Raw genomic sequence first — 19,777 nt, 5'->3', positions numbered from 1 at the left:
GTATCCCTCCTGGTGTGATCTTGAGATTCAGCCGGTTAAGCGCACAGCAACATACTTTACTCCCAGTTTGTCAGTCAAATCCAACTTGTTCTTTCCATTAGGGTCTATGAAGTGAACAATTTACTTAATAGAGGGGAAGGGGGGGGGGGGGGGGGTTACGTACAGGGGGCATATAGTCTATCATAAATCAAGTTTACAAAGACACAGTTTTGGTGAGACACATTTCTTTCATATGAAGGAAACCACAGCTTCCTTTTCAATGCAGTGTGCAGATGGCCAAATGCTGCATTTAGCTAGAAAAAAAAAAATAATGTAGCTTTCACATGCTTACCTACTATAATCATCTCAAAGTTGGCTAAGGCCCCTTTTACCCTTTTACATGGGTCGACTGGCTACAGATAATAAGCGCTGATCTATATGATCGTCACTCATTTGCTGAGCTTTCACAATGGTAGCTATGACAAATGGAGGCCTCACTGAGGGCTTCAGTGTCAGAACTAAGGAAGCTGAGTCTGAGGCAGAGTAGGACAGTAAAACGACATAAAATGTAAAATAAAAAATAAAAACAAACACATATTTCCCATGCCCCCAATGCAAATAATATACATAAAACAAAAAAATACATACATACACACACAAACTTAATGCTTAGGGATGCTGAGAATAACATTTTCACATGATATAACACACACAGTCACCACAGGAAATTCAAAGTTAGAAAATATTGGCCAAATTTTACTTACCTAAATCTCAGAATCACATGGATAAGTTAAAGCATCACAGTATCACAGAGCTATTACCACAAAGTAAGCCTGGTCCTGAGGGGGCCAAAAAAATGTTTACCAAAAAAAGTTGATTTACACAGTGGGTCATTTTTTAATGACACATTCCCTTTACGTTTCTATAAAAGTAAACCATAAAATTATGTTTAAATAAAGATTTGGCACCTCAAATCTTACTTATTCCTTTCATTATAGGGGTGAATGAGCTCAATCTTCCAGCGTTCTTTAGCTTTTGACTTGTCTGAAGTCTGAAAAGTTGAATCTATTTGACATTAACACTTTAATATATGATAAACTGATTGACATAAGACAACATTTAAGTAGATGTAGGAAGAATAGGCATCACATTGCTGCTTAGAACATAACAGTGCCTTTAAACCTCTTTGAGACCTGCAGATACATGCCTCCATGTTGTATAATAGTCTTGTCAAAACAAACCACACCTGTGAATGAATCATATGTACTTGCCGGCTGTAGCCTACAGCTAGGACCGGACTGGGACTGAAATTCAGCCCTGACACTGGAGGACACAGAGGTCCATTTGCGGTCTGTTTTAGGTTAAACACATATTATATTATATATACATATATATATATATATATATATATATATATACATACATATATATACACACACACACACACACACTCTGGCACTTTAAAATGTTTGATATTATGTTGCCATTATAGAAAACATAATAAACATCTTACCTTTATCTTTCCACATTTCCCCAGTGTACTCCTGTGACGCCTCTAAGTGCCAGACTACGTGCTGCTGCCGCCACCACTACCAGGGCAAGCTCATCTCCATCTCTGTGACAGCCAGCTCAACCAATCACTGACTGAGACAGGATATTGCCGCGGTCAGTGATTGGATGAGCGGGCTCACTGCCAAGACAAGTATGTTCTGGAAGTGGCAGGATTTAGCAGGGGACCAAGAGGCATCACAGGAGGACTGCGGGGGAGTGAAGAGGTAAGGATAAGATGTTTAAGTGCCAGAGTACCCCTTAAATGTTCTTTTACAGTGCTTTTTAGGTGCGTATGTTTCCAGCAATTTTTAATGTTTGTTTTTTTTTTACACTTCAGCATGCATGCCCCCATAGGCTTATTAATAGGAAATGTACACCTACAACATATGATTACTACAGCATGCTGCCTTTGACAAAACACCATGGACCTGAAAAGGTATTACAAAAAAATGATAGTATATTACTGGGTGGGGCAAAACAAAACACCCCACAATGTACCATAAATGCCACTGACATACTGGCTACATACCACAAATGCCGCTAACATACCCACTACATACCAAATGTGCCACTAACATACTCATCAGCCCTGCAGCCCCTCTGGCATTTGCCCGAATTGCCCAATGCCCAGCCTGGCTCTGCCTACAGCTGCGGTTTAACTCTTGAGAAAATGTTCAGGAACCAGAAATTAATAAAAGTAAACAAAATAAATAAAAGACATTTGACACTCTGTTTATTTAGTAGCTAAAAGGCATGGTAGCTTGACTAAGCACTGGGCAAGTAAAATCTCAAATGCATGCTAAAAAGTTTTCAATAATTGTAGTGCTAACAAAATACGTCCACAGCAAGCAGTTAAGGTGAATTCACACTTGGCTAATTTGTTAGTATCTGTGCCAAAAAAAAATCAGCTCCATGTATTTGAATGGGTTTGTTTCTATACCAAGCACATGGATTTCTGTGAGCCCCATTCCAATAAATGCAGCAGAAGTTCCAGCAAGTAATCTGCTGTGTGTATGTGGGTACCCTTCAGTTACCCATCCTTTTTAGATAAAAATTGCCAGATTTGCAAACACAATTTTCATTCTACTGCGGATATGTAACCCGGCCCCTTTAACCCCCCACTTGCAGTATACATTACCTGCTCGGTACCGCGGCTGTGTGTGAGGCTCCCAGCTGCCCTCGCTCCCCATCAGCCAATCAGTGCTGTCTCTGATTGGCTGATGGGAAGCAAGGGGAGCCGGGAGCCTCACACACAACTGCGGTACCGAGCAGGTAATGTATGCTACGGGCCAGGGGTTGCGGGCGGCTTAAGGGGCCGGGTTACATATACGCAGTGGAATGAAAATTCCGCTGCGGATATGTAACACCACAGACCTTTACGCTACCAGGATCCTGTACGTATGAACGCACCCTAAAGCTGAATTTACATAGTGTAAAATGAAAAATTAAAAAATGAAACAGATGGAAAAATAGGTATTAAAAGCAGTCTTTTTTAAAAATCAGGTTGCTATGGACAATGCCGGCATTTCTCATTTATATGCTCCAATGGCAACTAAACGCTCATTTAGAAATTATAGGTATCCTATACACAGATCACAGGAATGATTATAGTGTCCTATTTAGGTTTTTGCTCTCAAGCAAGGAAAAAAAAAAAAAGGAAGATGAAATCAAGCGGCTGTTTTAATAAACTGTAATGTACAATTTCATGTCAGTTTACAGGCCTTAAAATATTGCACTTTGACAATTTTATTGAAATCCAGACCTAGAAGAAACACACGACATGGGAGTCAATTGTACAATTCAAGCATCTTCCACGTGGCAGTCTTCACAGGTATACATTCTGTTCTGCTCTTTTATGCTAGGGTGAAATTGCTTTTTAAGCAATTGTGCTTGAGCTCAGAAGTATAAATATGTAGGAAGGGCAGCACTTTTTTGAAAGAACATTAAATATGGAATTGTGCACTGCACGTATTCACTAGCCTAGGTCATCTTTATGAACATGTAAGATTACTACATACAATTTTTACATTTAGTAGCCATGCTTAATCATTAAACATACATTAACCTAAATATACAAAATCATAAACAAAAATAATCTTACTCTTTATGTAAACTGTCCATGGCCTCATGCAGTTCAAATGCTATATACTGTATAGTACAAGAATTGTAAAAATATTAGTTAATGCTTCCAGTCACAACATTTGCCACTTGCTCTTTAAACGACAGGCACTTTCCAAAAGAGGCTTCTCCTCACTATTAATGAAAGCTGCTAGGTTAAACAGGATGAGGAAAAGCAGTCACATTTACCTTACAAATATATAGTTGAGATTAAGCAATTCAGGTTTCTACTGGAAAGGAGAGGAGCAGGCAAGGATAGATCCACAGCCAAATTATATTGCAGATTTGTGTGCCATATCTAAAGACACTTAGTTTCCGTATTGGATGAGGAATTAAGAGTCTTGTCGGTTCCCCAACAGTACCACAGGAATGGTCATATTTCTAGTGTGTGAACTGCACCCAACTCTTCACCACCACACTGGGCCTGAGATGCTTCTGGTACCACATATGGTCGTACAGCTTTCCTTCCATTGGGTTACTTGCGCTTGATGTCATGCATTTTCTTCTAGAGGAAACACTAATCTGGTTCCCCTGTTTGTGATTTCATAGTCTCCTCCAAGTTCACGTTCCAATGCCTCCTCTGAGCTGCTTTTTGTTCTTCTGCCATCCAAGCTTGTGGTGGCTGTGTGGGAGCCAGAGGAGCCGTTGGCTGTTATGGTAGTGTCCCCATATGTTAATGTCAGGTCACCATCATTAAGGATGAAATCTGCATCATCTTCTCTCAGCTGCTCAGGGTTCTGTATGTAACAAGTTAACAAGAGACACTGAATCCAGACTGCTAACACTCCTAAATGTAAGGCAAAACTTAAAGTGGACCTGTCTTAGGTAATTAAACTGATTTCATGCATACCCTGCTTTTAGAGAATGAGCCCTCCAGCGGCAAAATAGCAGTAATTTTATAAAAAATACATATTTGTATTTTATTAATATAAAAATGAGCTCCAAAAGCCAAAGGGGTGTTCCCCCTGGATGCAGAAATCCAGCTATGTACATCCCACAGCTTGAATTAAACGCCCTTGCTCACTTCTATCAGCCTCCAGCTGATTGACTGACATCCTCTAGGCTTTATGTTCAGCTCTACCTACTGAGAGGGTCAACCTTCTCCCACTAGCTTTAATGACTGGCCTGTGCTTAGGCTTTTGACAGCTCAGACAAGCCCTTAAGGCAGATAGAAGCCCAAAAACTGAATGCGCCAAGGACACAATTTTATTTTGGGTGGTGTAAGTAAATCCTAGCGGATATCAATTAATCAGATGGAGGCAGAAAGAAGCGAATACGGGGACGTTACAGGAACAAGCTGGGATTTACATTCCCTGGGTTTTGGGAGCTCATTTCCATAATAATAATAATAATAATAATAATAATAAAAAGTTGTCCCTCTCAGCACTGAAGGGCTCAATCCATAAAGGCAGGGTATGCACAAAATAAAACTGAAGCCCTATACAACCACTAACTTCATTTACCCCCTAAAACCACGTGTAAGGTCTGCTTTCACTTTCACTTTTCTTAAAGTGAATCTGTAAGCTGCATTTCAGGTTTTTTAACTGCTGACATTGTTAGATAACTGTGATGGCAAGGAGACACCTTTCATATCATCTAGGCCACTGTGCCATATTTCACACTAAGAAAGCATAGAAAACATTACAGTAATATTTATTCAAAGTAATACATATGTTATGTTATATTATATATATTTACCAATAAGTGGTAATACTGGATCACAGCAAAATATGTAACCCAATTACATTTGTAACCACATACTTACATTATAGACCTGCGGACTTGTGAAACACCTGGCCACCAAACCACACCAGCTGGGCAATGTTGATGTTAACGGAGGACCACTGTGTGTCAGCATTGGTTTGAGATAGCTGATAAATTAAATTAAGGATTTTACTCTGAAAGGAGATTGAAAACTAAAAGGGAAACTAGAAGACAAGAGAAGGCTCACAATGCTGGTGAGGGGAGCATAGGAAAGTAGGCTATTTCTATGAGGAACAAAAAGGAGGACCTTTCTATTCTTACAAAATGCAATAAAAGACAGTATAAGAAATAAGACTTCTCAAATCCACCCACAGTAGCGCTGTGTAGGCAGCAGCGCTGGATCAGAGTGGGAAACAAATGTTTGGACAGTTCCCAGAAATTGCCGTTGCTAGCAGAGTGACCCTTGGGCCACTGCTGCCATTCAATGTAAATTGATGTATAAATAAAAATATATACATTTAATAAAGTTATATGACAAAGTAATATAACTTTTTTGCAGAAATCAATAGTACAGGTGATTTTAAGAAACTTTGTAATTGGGTTTATTAGCAGAAAAATGCATTTTTATAATGAAAAAGCAGTTTGAAGCTCTCTCCCCTGTCTTCATGGTTTTCTATGGAGAGGGGAGGGGTGGAGGGAGATGAGGCACCAAAACATGACAGCAAAGAGTTAATTTACAGCTATATGACTGGGCTATCTGCTCTGAAGTCAGCACTGACCTCTGAATACCGGCTTTCATACAGCTCCCACTGTGTAATCCTTTGTTCTCTGCTGGCCACTAATCTTTCTCCTCTCTCCTCCCCTCTCCATAGATTACACAGGGCACGTCTGATGTAAAAGAGTCGAGAGTCTTTTGAATGCAGATAATCGCATATTTGCCTAATAAACCCAATTACAAAGTTTCTTAAAATCGCCTGTACTATTGATTTCTGTAAAAAAAAAAAAAAAAAAAAAAAAAACACGACAAAAACAAAACACAGTGATACTTAAAGCTTATAAACCAGGGAAGGGGAAGAGGTGGCCCTCTAGCTGTTGCAAAGCAACAATTCCCATCATGTCTTGACTTGACCATCCAGGCATAATGGAAATTATATTTCTGCATCAACTGGATGACTGCAGGTTCCCCTTCGCAGTTACAAAATTCATAGAGTAAATGCACCAGTGGTGTCCGGATCTTTGAATATAAAGAGGATACTTGTGATCAAAGCTGTACCAAAGCCTAAATATCCAGGCACTTTCCTGTTTAGTGCGACTCACTCCATTTGAAATTCCACTGTCCTATAAGAAAGATAAAAAGATACTATAAGCAATTCTATATACTTGAATGTCCAAATATAATTCAGTATCTTATGGAAACAATGTTCATGCTACGATTATTAATGCTTCCTTCCCGGCTCAATATATGGCAAATCAGAATAAATCCCTGGATCAACGGCCTATCACCAAAAATTTAGTTCCCATAACTGTGAGGCATCAGGCCTCCATCACATCATCATGTGGCAGAGAGTTCTATAGTCTAGGTGTGCCTACAGTAAAGAATCACTGTCTGTGATGTGGTAAAAACTTTTACCTCTAGATGTAGAGGATGCCCCCTCGTCATTGTTAGAGGCTTAGATCACTAAAAGCATCTGTGTACTGTTCATTCATACATCTGTATATTGCAGTCAGATCACCCAAGATATACATTCTTCTGAGAAGGAATATTAAGATTGTAAGGCCCAGTGAACACGGGGAATAGTGACTAAATACTGTGAAGAGCTCTGTAGAATATATTTGCACCACATAAGTGACAATAAATAGATGTGAGAAATGTGTGTACTTTATCCTATCGAGAACAAGCCCTAACAGTAAATTGCTTATACGGCCTTGTCCACACATCACACCCATTGATTTACATATGGTCACCCACACATACATTTTGAGAACGGATCTGTTTTTGGCTGCCAATCTGTTCAGCAAGTAGGACCTGCGCTGATACTGTCCATTTTTGCCGAATTGAGGCTCCAATAGAAGTCAACGGGCCAGTTTTAAACAAACGACACATGGGTGCACTACCTCTGCTGTTAATTTTTACTAAACAATTGCCTGGGACTTCTCCCAGTGGTCATTTATTATCCGTTTTTGCAGATCAGGATGTATTACTGATTCAAAACTGATGGTTTCTGAAAATACATCACTAATCCTGACTTCTAGAGTCCCAGATGAAAAACTGATGTTTGGATGAGGCCTAACTGAGACCACATCATTGCTTGCACATTTTATATTGTTAAACAAAAGTAATAACCAAAGTATTTAAAATCCTGGCATTTTACATGAAACAGTAGTTACTTACTGCATGTAATACTTGAAAACTGTCATTAGTTGGAGGTGGATCTTGATCTGGATCAACGCCAACCCTAAAATAATAAATTTGAAGCATGAAACATTGAAATGTTTTATAGCAAACCTTATTCGGGTATGTTCAGAAGAAAAAAAAATCTGTAAAGTGAATCAAAATCTTTATTTTAAACCATATCCTATCATCAAAACTGTGGTTATGTCTTAGATTTCTGTTTCTTGAACACAAGTCATTGGAGATTAATCCTCATTAATGTTATCTAAGTATAATAGTATAGTAAAGCCTCACACACATAGCTAGAGTACAGAAAGGTTGGAATCATACCACATTTGTGTTTTAAAATTTATGCTATATAGACAAAAAAAAAGTACACTGGTGTATACTGATGGGCACTAGCACACTTTTTGAACCAAACAAGGGCTACTTATATCTAGGTTGTATACTATTATTCAGCAGGACCATGCTCTACTATGTTTTTGAGTCCAGCAAAATAAAAGTATACATGCAGACTGGGTCATCAGTAGACTACTAGTACACTAGTGGTATGTGTCTGTGCTATGTATTCTAAAAATGAAGATCCCAAGTGAACACGGCCTAACTTTGTTTTCTGTTTTGCAAAGAAATTGTAAATAATAAAAAAGGCATGTTTCACAGACTAATAGTTCAGTGGGGAAAATAAGTATTCGATAAACTGCCAAGATCTGTAATTTATTGTAGATACACTTTAACTGTGAGAAAGAATCTTTAAAAAAAAATCCAGAAAATCACATTGTTTGATTTAAAATTATTTAGAATTTTATCGCATTAACCATTCCATATAAATGAAAACATATTATTTGATACAGAAACCTGTGTTTGTAATTACAGAGGTCATACATTGCATAAAGGGTTTTGTCCCACTCCTCCATACAGATATTTCATGTTTTGGGGCTCCCCGTGGACAACATTGAGTTTCAGCTCCCTCCAAGGATTTTCTATTGGGTTCAGGTCTGGAGACTGGATAGGCCACTCCAGGACCTTGAAATGCTTCTTAGTTGCCCTAGCTGCATCTTTTGGGTCACTGTCCAGCTCGAAGACCCAGCCCAACCTCCTTTCCCACAGCTTTTGCTGAGGGAAGGAGGTTGTTGGCCAAGATTTTGCAATACATGGCCCTAACCATGGAAAACTGCAACTGCAAAACAACTACGAAATCGGCAGTGTATCAGATACCTATTTTCACCACAGTAGTAGCGCTGCATGAAAGGAATACTACAGTGCCAAATAAAGTCTGTGTGCTGCCTTATAGAATGCCAATATGTGGTCTTGCAGGAGTACGAGCCATGAGAAATTCCATATACATGAGCCATCCATTTACAGATACAGAGGTATCTATTATTAAATGAGAACCATCAGCGCAGGTAGAGAATGCATTAGTAACACAGAATTTGCAGTCTTTCCCCTTTTACTCTGTATATATGCTAAGAGAAGACAAAAGGAAACCAAGAAGCAAATATCTTTCGGAAGTGAAAGTGCTGAAGCAGCGGCGGCTTAGAGGCAGACACTTGAGAAATGTGGCCTTGGTAAAAAGTTGAACTTGTAAACTCGTTGTTTCCTGAGCCAAGTTAACTACTTGAGGTAATGTAGAGATTGTAGCTATTTATCTGAGAAGCTCACATCAAAATATAGTGAAAAACTGTGACAATTCGTGAAAATTAATGCAAGATGCAAAAATGAAGCCATGTAGTGCAATTCAGAGAACCTGGAACCTAGAAACACCAAAGATTTACACCAATGACAACTGCATAAGTGTCCCAGTGAGAGACGCACGGTACCAAAGCCATGGGCAGCTAATAAAAAGAAATACTCAACTCACAAAAAGTTAGGGATATTTGGCTTGTGGGTGAAATTAATGGAAAATGTAAAAAGATACACTTCAGTGATATTAAATCATGAAAGTAGGGCATCTAAGTAGAAGCAGGAATAGTGACTTCCTCAGCTCAATTTATTGAAACAAAAGCCAACAACAGTGGCCTCCAATAAAGATGTCTGAAAAACTTGTCATGTGCCCTTGAACATCATACACAGCTCGGCAATAATGTCTGTTGCTGCTCACAAGTCGACTTATAGTCTTTTGAGGCATGGCATCTCATTCTTCTTGAAGGGTAGCCCTCAGATCATTGGATTCTGGGGTACAGAGTTACAAGCTTGTACGAGGCAACTCAGCTGATCCCATAGGTTTTCTATGGGAGTCAGATCTGGAAAAAGTGCAGGCCACTCCATTTGAGGTACCAAAGTGTCCAGCAGCCATTCCCTAATGATACGACCTCGATGAGCTGGAGCATTGTAATCCTTGAAGATTTAATTAGGCCTGTGTTGTTCATGCAGAGGCAGAATGACGGGATTAATCGTCTTATTCAAAGGGAAACTATGAGTGGGTTACATGAATCTAACCTGCTGATAGCTCCCTATTGCACATGGGGCGTTGAGGATGAAGGAAAGTCTCTTACCTTTATTCTTGGTGCCGTTCCTGTGGAGAATGAAGTCTAATCCTGCATCTGGTAAAGCTGTTCGGAGCACTGGGGGGTAGGGCTACCACCAGTCCACCCCGAACGACCTTACTGGATTCAGGGTTACACTTCAAAGTGTACAGGAACGGTGCTTTATCCTCAGCACCCTGTGCGCAATAAGGAGCTTTCTGTGGGTCAGATTCATTAGTTTCCATTTTAGTAGTATGGGCTTGTGATTGTAACATTTACAAAGTGTACTAGTGACATGTCTTGACAACTAGGGCTGACTGTTACCTCCCTGGAGGGACAGGGGCAGTAAAGAAAAGCCTATCTGCTTGTGAAAAGTTTCATTCCCTGTACTGTGGATTTACAGAACAGCTCTATCATACAGATTCTGTGATAGGCTGAACTGGGGTGGGGATAGAAGCAGGGTACTTGTTTAGAATCCCTCTGGGGCCCTATATTATATGTCCACCCCAGTAAAAATCTCATATGGCCTGTAGCATCAGGCTCTACTTGTAAGTTCCAATTAGAATCTTACAATAGGAAGGTAATTTGTTGTTTTTGTTTTATTCGAGGATAAATTATATTGTCCATTCTTCTCAGATAGCAGCTGTGGAATGACACATTCCATTTTAAAAGGTTTTTACATTCATTTGAAATCAATGGCTAAGACACCATGAAAACAAGAGAGCCTTGATCTCACTACAGAGCCTCCATTGTTGTCCTATCGGTGAGAAGTTTATGTGATCTGAAGGGCATGTCATTGGAGCTCAGCCAGTGTAGCAATAGCCAAGCCTTCTACCAAGTGCATTTACTTAGAGATTGTTACAGCAGTCTGTCATTTACTTTGTACTACTTGCTTTATATCTGCGAACACTACAGTAGCCTGCTTCTCGGTTTGATTTAAGTTAGTTTTGTGACAGACAACAGAACTGTCAATGACGGGAAGAAAAAAAAAACTGTTGTACAAACAGTAATGAGACATGAATCCCAGCCAGCATACAACACAAAAGATTAAAGATGTACAGAAGACAAAGGGTGACAAATGCACAGAAGTGCTATAGCAAACCGTGTGCTAAATAGGACTAAACAGACACAGAAAAGGTGAAAAGGTGGCAAGCATAGGATCCCAAGAAGCTGAGTGTTAGTAACACATGGCAGGAACCAATCACCTGAAATACTGCCAACGACTAATGTTCATATCCTCCAACGATGGGGCATGGTCACCAACTCTGGGACAGCACAAGAATAAAATGAAAATGAAGGTTGTGGAATGGGTGACCTGGAATATTGAGCTACTTCACAACATGAATTGATGGATTAGAAGAAAATTCTAACAAATCTGTTCACATGGTAATCAAATTATATCAGCTCTAAACTTACCTTTCCTACCTAAGGGTAAATTCACACAGGCGTCTTGCACAAGAAATCCGCAGCTAATCCGCAATACACATATTATTCTTATTATTGTTATGTGTATTGCGGATTAGCTGCGGATTTCTTATGCGAGACGCCCGTGTGAATTTACCCTAAGAAGGGTTTTTACATGTCATGTAGGACAGTAGACTATGTAACCAGCAATACATAGTCATTGTACTGAAATAAACAAGTTTCTTCAGATTATAAAATATCTGACATTACTGGATAGGAATTTTATATTACAATTCAAATAATAAAATACTAATTATTATTATTATTATTGTTATTATTACTACTACTGACACTACTACTCCTACTGATTCTTTGTTCCATACAACAAAAAGAAAAAAGCTTCAACATTTTGCAAATAATTGTTCTAATACACTGTATGTTGTGTTTTAGTTCCTTTCCAAAATCATATTGAGGTCAACGATACCATTCCTGTAAACCCAAACAGGTGTGATTCAGGGCCGCTTCTGCCATGAGGCAGAATGAGCTTTCTGCCTCAGGCGGCAGATTCTCTGCTCCACTGGGGGGCGGCATAATCCCTTACTTTCACTTTTCCTGCATGGTGAACGCCATAAAAACAATATATCTGTGCAATATATTCACTGTTGGTATATATGTGCTGTATATTACTGCTAGTAAATATCTATGTATGTAGATATCTGTTTATGCAGTGGGCTACATAGATTTCTTAACTGCTAATTGTTAATTGGCAGGGGGCGCCATTTCAATTCTCGCCTCAGGCAGCAGAAAACCTAGAATCAGCCCTGGAGTGATTCATATTATAGTAGATATACTTTATCTATAGCAATATACTATAGCACAAAATATACATCACTGAGATCTGTGCAGTTGCTGCAGATAGTTTCTTATCCCCCTAAAACATTTTGTTTTTGTCAGTATATATTCTGTGTGTGTGTGTGTGTGTGTGTGTGTGTATGTAAGTAATGTATATATATATATATATATATATATATATATATATATATATATTATATATACATATACACACACGAAAAAAGAGCAGAACAATGTAATAAAATACTGCTTTAAAGGCAACGAGCTAACAAAAATTTAAACCCATTTAAGCTTAAAGGTGTAAAAAATAAATAAATAAATAAATAAATAAATTCACACACACAAACACACCATACCCTCAGGACCTCCTCCCCTATCTGATGCACCCAGAGAAAAGACACAAAATTCTGTAACTTTCCACTAGCCATTTGTTCTGTACTGTACCAGCTAGAGTATCTTCAATTCTGGAGGGGGGAAAATAAAAAAAAAAAGAAGACCATAGCAAGTTGTGTTTTAGCAGTTTTTGCCTCCAAACTCCTCATTTTTTTTTCGGAGTCTCTCTGAATCTATACAAAAAGAGCATGGAAGTGGTATGACCATGGACTCTATGGGGGATAGGCCCACAGATCCAAAGAAAAATAGTTAACTCCTTTAAGTCCAGACTAAGGCCCTATTCACATGTTCATTGAATTTGGCTGTAACTGCGGGCCAAATTTAGTGTGGGATGCAACTGTGGAACAGATTAGCCAGTAGAAATCTACAGGACCTGCATTTTTCACAGACGTTATGGATGTGACATCCAAAAAAATACGAACTATCTTATTTTAAAGTGGTTGGCCACTTTACAGTAAAATTGTTGTGTGTGTAGTATATGTAAGTGTACTCACAGCACTTACTGACAGCAGCTCCCTGTGTACCTCATAGAGCTAAAATAAGACTTCCCTTCTCCAGGCTGTGCTGCCCTGCTCTGTGGTCATTCTGTCCATAAAATGGCCGACATGGAGGAGCATGTGACCATGCTCCACCCCCAGTGTCCCCTATAGGCATATACAGGCTCAGTGGTGGACACTGGGGGGGTCACATGCTCCTCAATGTCTATCTTATGGACAGACTCACCACAGAGCAGGACAGCACAGCCTGAAGGAGGGGAGTCTAACTTTAGGTCCAAGAGGTACACAGGGAGCTGCTGTCAGTATATACAGTGATTACACTTATTAATACTGTATACTGAACTATTTACTATAAAGTGGCTAATCCCTTTAACGATTACCCTCTCACTTGCAGATTTGCAAAAAAAAAACAACATACATTACGGATGCATTACAGACAAATTTTTTGTTGACCGTGGATGAAGATTGTGGACATAATATACAATCCTTAGAAAATACAGTGTGTGGATGAATAATAATGCTGTCTAACATGAAAAACATAATTTCATCATGCTTCCTGTGTAGAGATGAGCGAACCTCGAGCATGCTCGAGTCGATCCGAACCCGAACTTTCGGCATTTGATTAGTGGTGGCTGCTGAAGTTGGATAAAGCCCTAAGGCTATGTGGAAAACATGGATATAGTCATTGGCTGTATCCATGTTTTCCAGACAACCTTAGAGCTTTATCCAAGTTCAGCGGCCCCCGCTAATCAAATGTCGATCATTCGGGTTCGGATAGACTCGAACCCGGTTCATTCATCTCTATTCCTGTGCCTTCCCCCTCCTTTATATGCATATCTTACAATGCGCATACCTTTCCTTTCTTGTGTAAACTCATTCTTTGTTGAGAATAATGACTTTTATAAGAAAGCGTGTGGGCAGGCTGTTTTGTGTCTCAATTTTCTAAAATCATTGAACAGTAAGAATTACCTGGACAGGACACAACTGTACACACAATATCCAAATATTAGGGCCCTATCCTATGGAGTGTTTATGGGCCAAACAGGAAGATAGTGTCCTGTGTAATAAGGCAATACCTTTTTAGCATCTCACATCGTTTTAATGTGCCAAAAAAATCATCACTTTGTCAGTTGAGTAACAGGGGATGTGCAATTGATAAATGTTGGAAGGAAACATTGATCAATTATTATTATCCTAAAATAATAAGCAAATACTAAAAGGGCAGATTAGATGGACCAAGTGGTCTTTTACTGCCGACAATCTTCTATGTTTCTAAAAAGGGCCAACTGAGTAATCCAGATCAACTAAAGGCTCATTAATCTACAAGATTGCTCAGTAGGTCTAATACAAGAGTTTATACAATGCTGGGGCCTTGGAAAAAATAGAAAATATTTTCTTACATACTCCAGTCCCTGGCAGCCTTTGCTCTTCTGCTTCCAGTTTTCCAATGCTTGTCCAATGCTTTGTCTCCCATAAGGAGCACTTGGAGTAGGACCTGCCTACTTAGCCAATTAATGTCTGGAGCACTTTTAAGTCTACCTACTGGCTGAGTAGGCAGGTCCTGCTCCTAGCGCTCATCTCAGGGCATCAAAGGCTGGTAAGACAAGCATCGGGGACCTGAAAGCAGAACAGGAGCTGCGGAGGATTGGGGGTAGGTAAATATAGTTTTATTTGTTTTTCTTCAATGGCCTTAGCATTGTATTAATTTTAAGCGCTGGAATACCCTATTATGTAAAGACACTAAGCCTTGGCTACAGGGCTCTTTTACATGACCTGTTATGTGGCCTTTACAAGGCACGATAAATCGTGCTGCTGGGCTATACAAATGGTCGCTTTATAGCTCATGCAGCCTTTTAGTTATACTATCAGCCGCACATCTGCTTGTTTACAATGAGATGTGCAGCTGACAATGATGATTTAACAGCCCTATAAAAACCAATTCGCTGGTCCATTTACATGGGCCGACTATCAGGTTAATCAGGGTTCCTGGAACGACAATCAGCCTGTGTAAAAGGGCCTTTAGAAGTCCATAAGAGAGCACATGGAGGTTGAGCATGCATACTGCTGCTACATTAACTTAGAATTCAAGGGACCTCAGTTATCCTACGGATAGGAAATTCTTAATTTTTTAATAACTTCTTTTAAAAGGCGCACTCTGGGAAATTTATTTTTTTTGCCTTTATAGAGCAACAGAGGCTGTTATTAGAGAATAATGTAGCGGTTCATATTTTTATATATATATATATATATATATATATATATATATATATATATATATATATATATATATATATAATGCCTCATGCATACCCATTTTAGCTGCTGTGGCATGAAAAGGTTTTTTAGCCATCCTGGTTTACATTTTGCCTCTAAAATGATTTTCTAATGCTGCCGACATTGTCCATGAAGCATCTGGCTTTGCAGAGAGATGTTGGGGTCTTATCACTGTAGTTCCTAATGAGATCACCAGGTGCGATTCACAAATGTGTTGGCGACAGTTCACATCATATGCAGTTTGATGTGAGTGCAATTTTATTTTTATTTTAATTTTTTTTTAAGAGAAATAATGCCATGAGGAGAAAATGATTTGACCTATATTCACAATTGAAGAGTTTTATGAAGGTGTGAAGTCTTCAGGCTGTTTTCACGTGTTGCATTTTACTGCATTTTTTGGTGTTTTTCTGCAAATGATGCATTTTTTATGCAATCTGTGCAAAAGGCAACACCACAGCTAAAACAAAGACAAAGCTGCGCCAGGCTGATACATATATTGCTGTAGGACCAATGATGGTGGATGTGCAGGATATGGAAAAATATAAGAACAAAAAAAAAAAAAAAAAAACACCTACAAGTGCTTCTTTGAAAACAGGCCATCAATGTTTAGGTCTTGGAGGAAAACTTTACATAAATCCAGAAAACCCCTTTACGACAATAGACACTTGTGTAATCTACCACAGTTAGTTAAACTTCCCCAAGAATAATTGCTTAAGACACACTTTATTCTAAGGAACATGACAATTTTGTTATGGTAAATAATATCTAACCTTTCTTGGTAGAAAACTGTGGTAGAACTTGGTAGAAACCCACATGAGCCCTTATTTTTTGCGCCACTAATTGTACTTTGCAATGACAGGCTGAATTTTCTGCGCCGATTACCCTGGGGTAAAACTGACTTGTTATATATGTTCCTCAAGTCGTTACAATTAAAACGATATGTAACATGTATAACGTTTATATTATCTGATGGCTTGTAAAAAATTCAAACCATTGCTACCAAATATACGTTCCTTAAAATCACTCCATTCCCAGGCTTATAGCGCTTTTATCCTTTGGTCTATGGGGCTGTGTGAGGTGTCATTTTTTGCGCCATGATGTGTTCTTTCTGTTGGTACATTGACTGCGCATATGCGACTTTTTGATCGCTTTTACAATTTTTCTGGATTTGATGCAACCAAAAAATGCGCAAATTTGCACTTTGGGATTTTTTGCGCTTACGCCGTTTACCATGCAAGATCAGGAATGTGATAAATGAATAATTTGGGCGATTACGCACGCTGCAATACCAAACATGCTGTTTATTTATTTATTTTTAGTTATAACATGGGAAAAGGGTCATTCAAACTTTTATTAGGGGAGGTTTTTTTTTTTTAAATAATAATAATAACACTTTTTTTTCTTTTACACTTATACTAGAAGCCCCCCGGCAGCAGATACGTTAAATGCTCCTCCGGGACAACGTCCCGGGGGGACGATCTCCGCCACTATACCACCACCGATCGGGCTGCATAAGTAATCAGATGCAGCTGCCAACTTTGACCCCCCCCCCCCCCCCCTCTGAACTTCCCGAGGTGGCCACAGGGCGTAAATATACGCCCTGTGTCGTTAAGGGGTTAATGGAGAAGTCCAGCAAAAGTATTGTATTGCCCCCCAAAAGTTATACAAATCACCAATATACACTTATTACGGGAAATGCACATAAAGTGCTTTTTTCCCTGCACTTACTACTGCATCAAGGCTTCACGTCCTGAATAAAATGGTGAGGTCACGACCCCGCTGTGCAGGATGTGCAGTTTTCATACCTTATTTTATATCATACGTCATGGTGCTTGTTCAAGTAAAAAGTGATCTTTTATCATCTGCGGATTGCGCTATATGGGTGGGGCTTCACGACATAAGCACCACTTAGGCCCGCCCACACCACCAATGACCCCCACCCCTCATGACATCATCAGCGCATAGGCCCCTAGACCTTTAGGATGGCCTGTTCCAATGGCCGTCGAGGGGTGGGGCCTGTGCACCGATGTCACGGGGCGTGGGCAATGGTGGTGATGTGGGCAGGGCTAAGTCATGTTTGGCCGTGAAGCCCTGCCCAGATAGCACAACCCACAGATGATAAAAGATGACTTTTTACTGGAACAAGCACTATGATACAAAATAATAATGATACGTATGATACAAAATAAGGTATGAAAACTGCAAAATTTACCCTTTACACCTGTGTAGAGATGTCAGAATGCAAAAAGGGGAGTGTCACTTTAAGCTGCACTTAAAATTTGAGGGACAGCAATATAAAATTACAAATGTCCCTATTCTATTGTTAATGCTACTTGGTATTTATTTTCTTCAGTCTAGGCCAGACTTTTTTTTAAATAAGTATAGTATTATTATTATTAGCTGTCCTCCATCATTGCTCAGATTTCGTATGACAGGGTGAATTCCATCTCTTTCAAGTTTGATGACATCGGCCACTTAAAGCTGCGGTTAATGCCCCACAATCAAGTGTTTGTAAAACTACTGACCTGATATTTAACCAAGACAACATAGGCGTTGTTCCTCCACCTATTAGCCATACTGTAAAGAAGACAATCAAGAGGGTAGTCGAGAACATCATCTGATGAGCATAAGTAGCAGTGTCACGTATAGCAAGTGCAAATGCCATAGCTCCTCTGAGGCCTGTTGGAGATAAAATATAAGTAACATATAATTTACCACACCACAGTGAACACATGATGCTTTATAAATGTAGAAAAAGTAATGGTATAAAAACTACTCATCACTACAAAGATTCTGTTTGTTCACAGCGTTCACACTTAATTTTATGGCCAAATACAGTGTGTAAGAACTAAGACCCATTTTAAACAAGGTTTAATTAGAAAAAAAAACAACAATTTTTTTGTGCTATAAGATTGCCACCGAAGCACTGGAAATGTGCTCTGAGTGATAATTTATGTTTTATTATCAGAGAGTCTGTTGTGTGAACTTAGATTTGACACATACCATGAGAACGCCCCAATGAGTTTTGATCTGTGTAGCTTAAAGGGGAAGTATAAGCAGCTTAGACGAATCTAACCTGCTGATATGTCCCTACTGCACAGGAGATGCCAAGAAGAAAAGGTATGTTTCTTACCTTCAACCTCAGGGCCATTCTGTTGCAGTTATTCTTTTGCTCCACAGTCTGATGAGACCATAAGGAGCACTGGGGCACCCGTTTGGAGCACTACCCACCCCCATAGCGCTAATCCATCCCTGGGTTAAAGTGTAAATGTCATTTTTGGTTTTAGTGCAAGCAATTTACAACCTCCCCTCTCACTTCTTATATGTTCATTATCAAGGCAAAGTTGTCTGCATTACAGATAAGCAAAGTAAAGATGGGTTTGCTGTGTCCATGTTAACCTATAGAGGGGCTAAGGGGGATGAGTGAGCAGGAAGAGGAGACTGTTTGGGCAGATAAAACACTGGATTCACAGGTCAGACTGCTCAGTACAGGTCTGGGAACTTGGTGAGGTAAGATTGCAGGATGTTGTGCTGTGCTGGCTCCTTTACACAGGCTGTTTCTCTACTCTTCCTGCTCACTCACCCCCCTCGACCTGTCAATGAAAATTCATCGGAAAAGGGGAGCAACAGTGACCAGGAGATTTCAGAAAGGGAGACGAGTAGGCCTTTTTATTTTTAAAGTGCCCCCACTGCATTTCAAAAATGTCCACTTTAATGAAGAGGAAATGCACAATAAAAAATTTTATGGCTTTAAAGAAAAAAAAACAAAAAAAAAAACTGTTGGCCCCCAGGATCAGACAGGTGAGAAGAACAGATTTCTGATACTGTTCTCCTAGGCACCAGGTGATGCTGCATGAGGCTGGGTTCACACTACGTAAATTTGAGGCTGTATATTTGAGGCTGTATAGCAACCAAAACCAGGAGTGGATTGAACACACAGAAAGGATCTGTTCACATAATGTTGTAATTGAGTGGATGGCCGCCATTTAATGGCAAATATTTGCTGTTATTTTAAAACGGCTGTTGTATTGAAATAATGGCCGTTATTTACCGTTATATGGCGGCCATCCACTCAATTTCAACATTCAACATTTTCAATCCACTCCTGGTTTTGGTTTCTATGAGGACCTGACAAGAGGACCAAATACTGC

At 39.4% G+C, this 19,777-nt stretch overlaps 1 protein-coding gene across 2 annotated transcripts in view; it reads right to left on the bottom strand.

Moving 5' to 3' along the window:
• Window positions 1-3,192: 3,192 nt before the first annotated feature.
• Window positions 3,193-19,777, bottom strand: part of SLC9A7 (solute carrier family 9 member A7) — a 72,675-nt gene continuing 56,090 nt past the window's right edge. The window contains exons 12-17 of one of the 2 annotated variants that reach the window (XM_069970831.1): window positions 18,152-18,305; window positions 11,412-11,471; window positions 7,745-7,808; window positions 6,608-6,690; window positions 5,414-5,519; window positions 3,193-4,385 (exon numbers count right to left, since the gene is read on the bottom strand). In XM_069970831.1, the coding sequence (XP_069826932.1) occupies window positions 4,140-4,385; window positions 5,414-5,519; window positions 6,608-6,690; window positions 7,745-7,808; window positions 11,412-11,471; window positions 18,152-18,305 (713 nt within the window). In that variant the 3' untranslated portion in view covers window positions 3,193-4,139. The remainder of the gene's footprint in view (window positions 4,386-5,413; window positions 5,520-6,607; window positions 6,691-7,744; window positions 7,809-11,411; window positions 11,472-18,151; window positions 18,306-19,777) is intronic. The other variant, XM_069970833.1, reaches the window with a different exon arrangement.

The sequence above is a fragment of the Dendropsophus ebraccatus genome, chromosome 5 (genome assembly GCF_027789765.1).
Source record: "Dendropsophus ebraccatus isolate aDenEbr1 chromosome 5, aDenEbr1.pat, whole genome shotgun sequence".
NCBI classification, from domain to species: Eukaryota; Metazoa; Chordata; class Amphibia; order Anura; family Hylidae; genus Dendropsophus; species Dendropsophus ebraccatus.
Note: the sequence above shows the minus strand (reverse complement) of the source record. Positions and strands in the feature narration are given on the sequence as shown.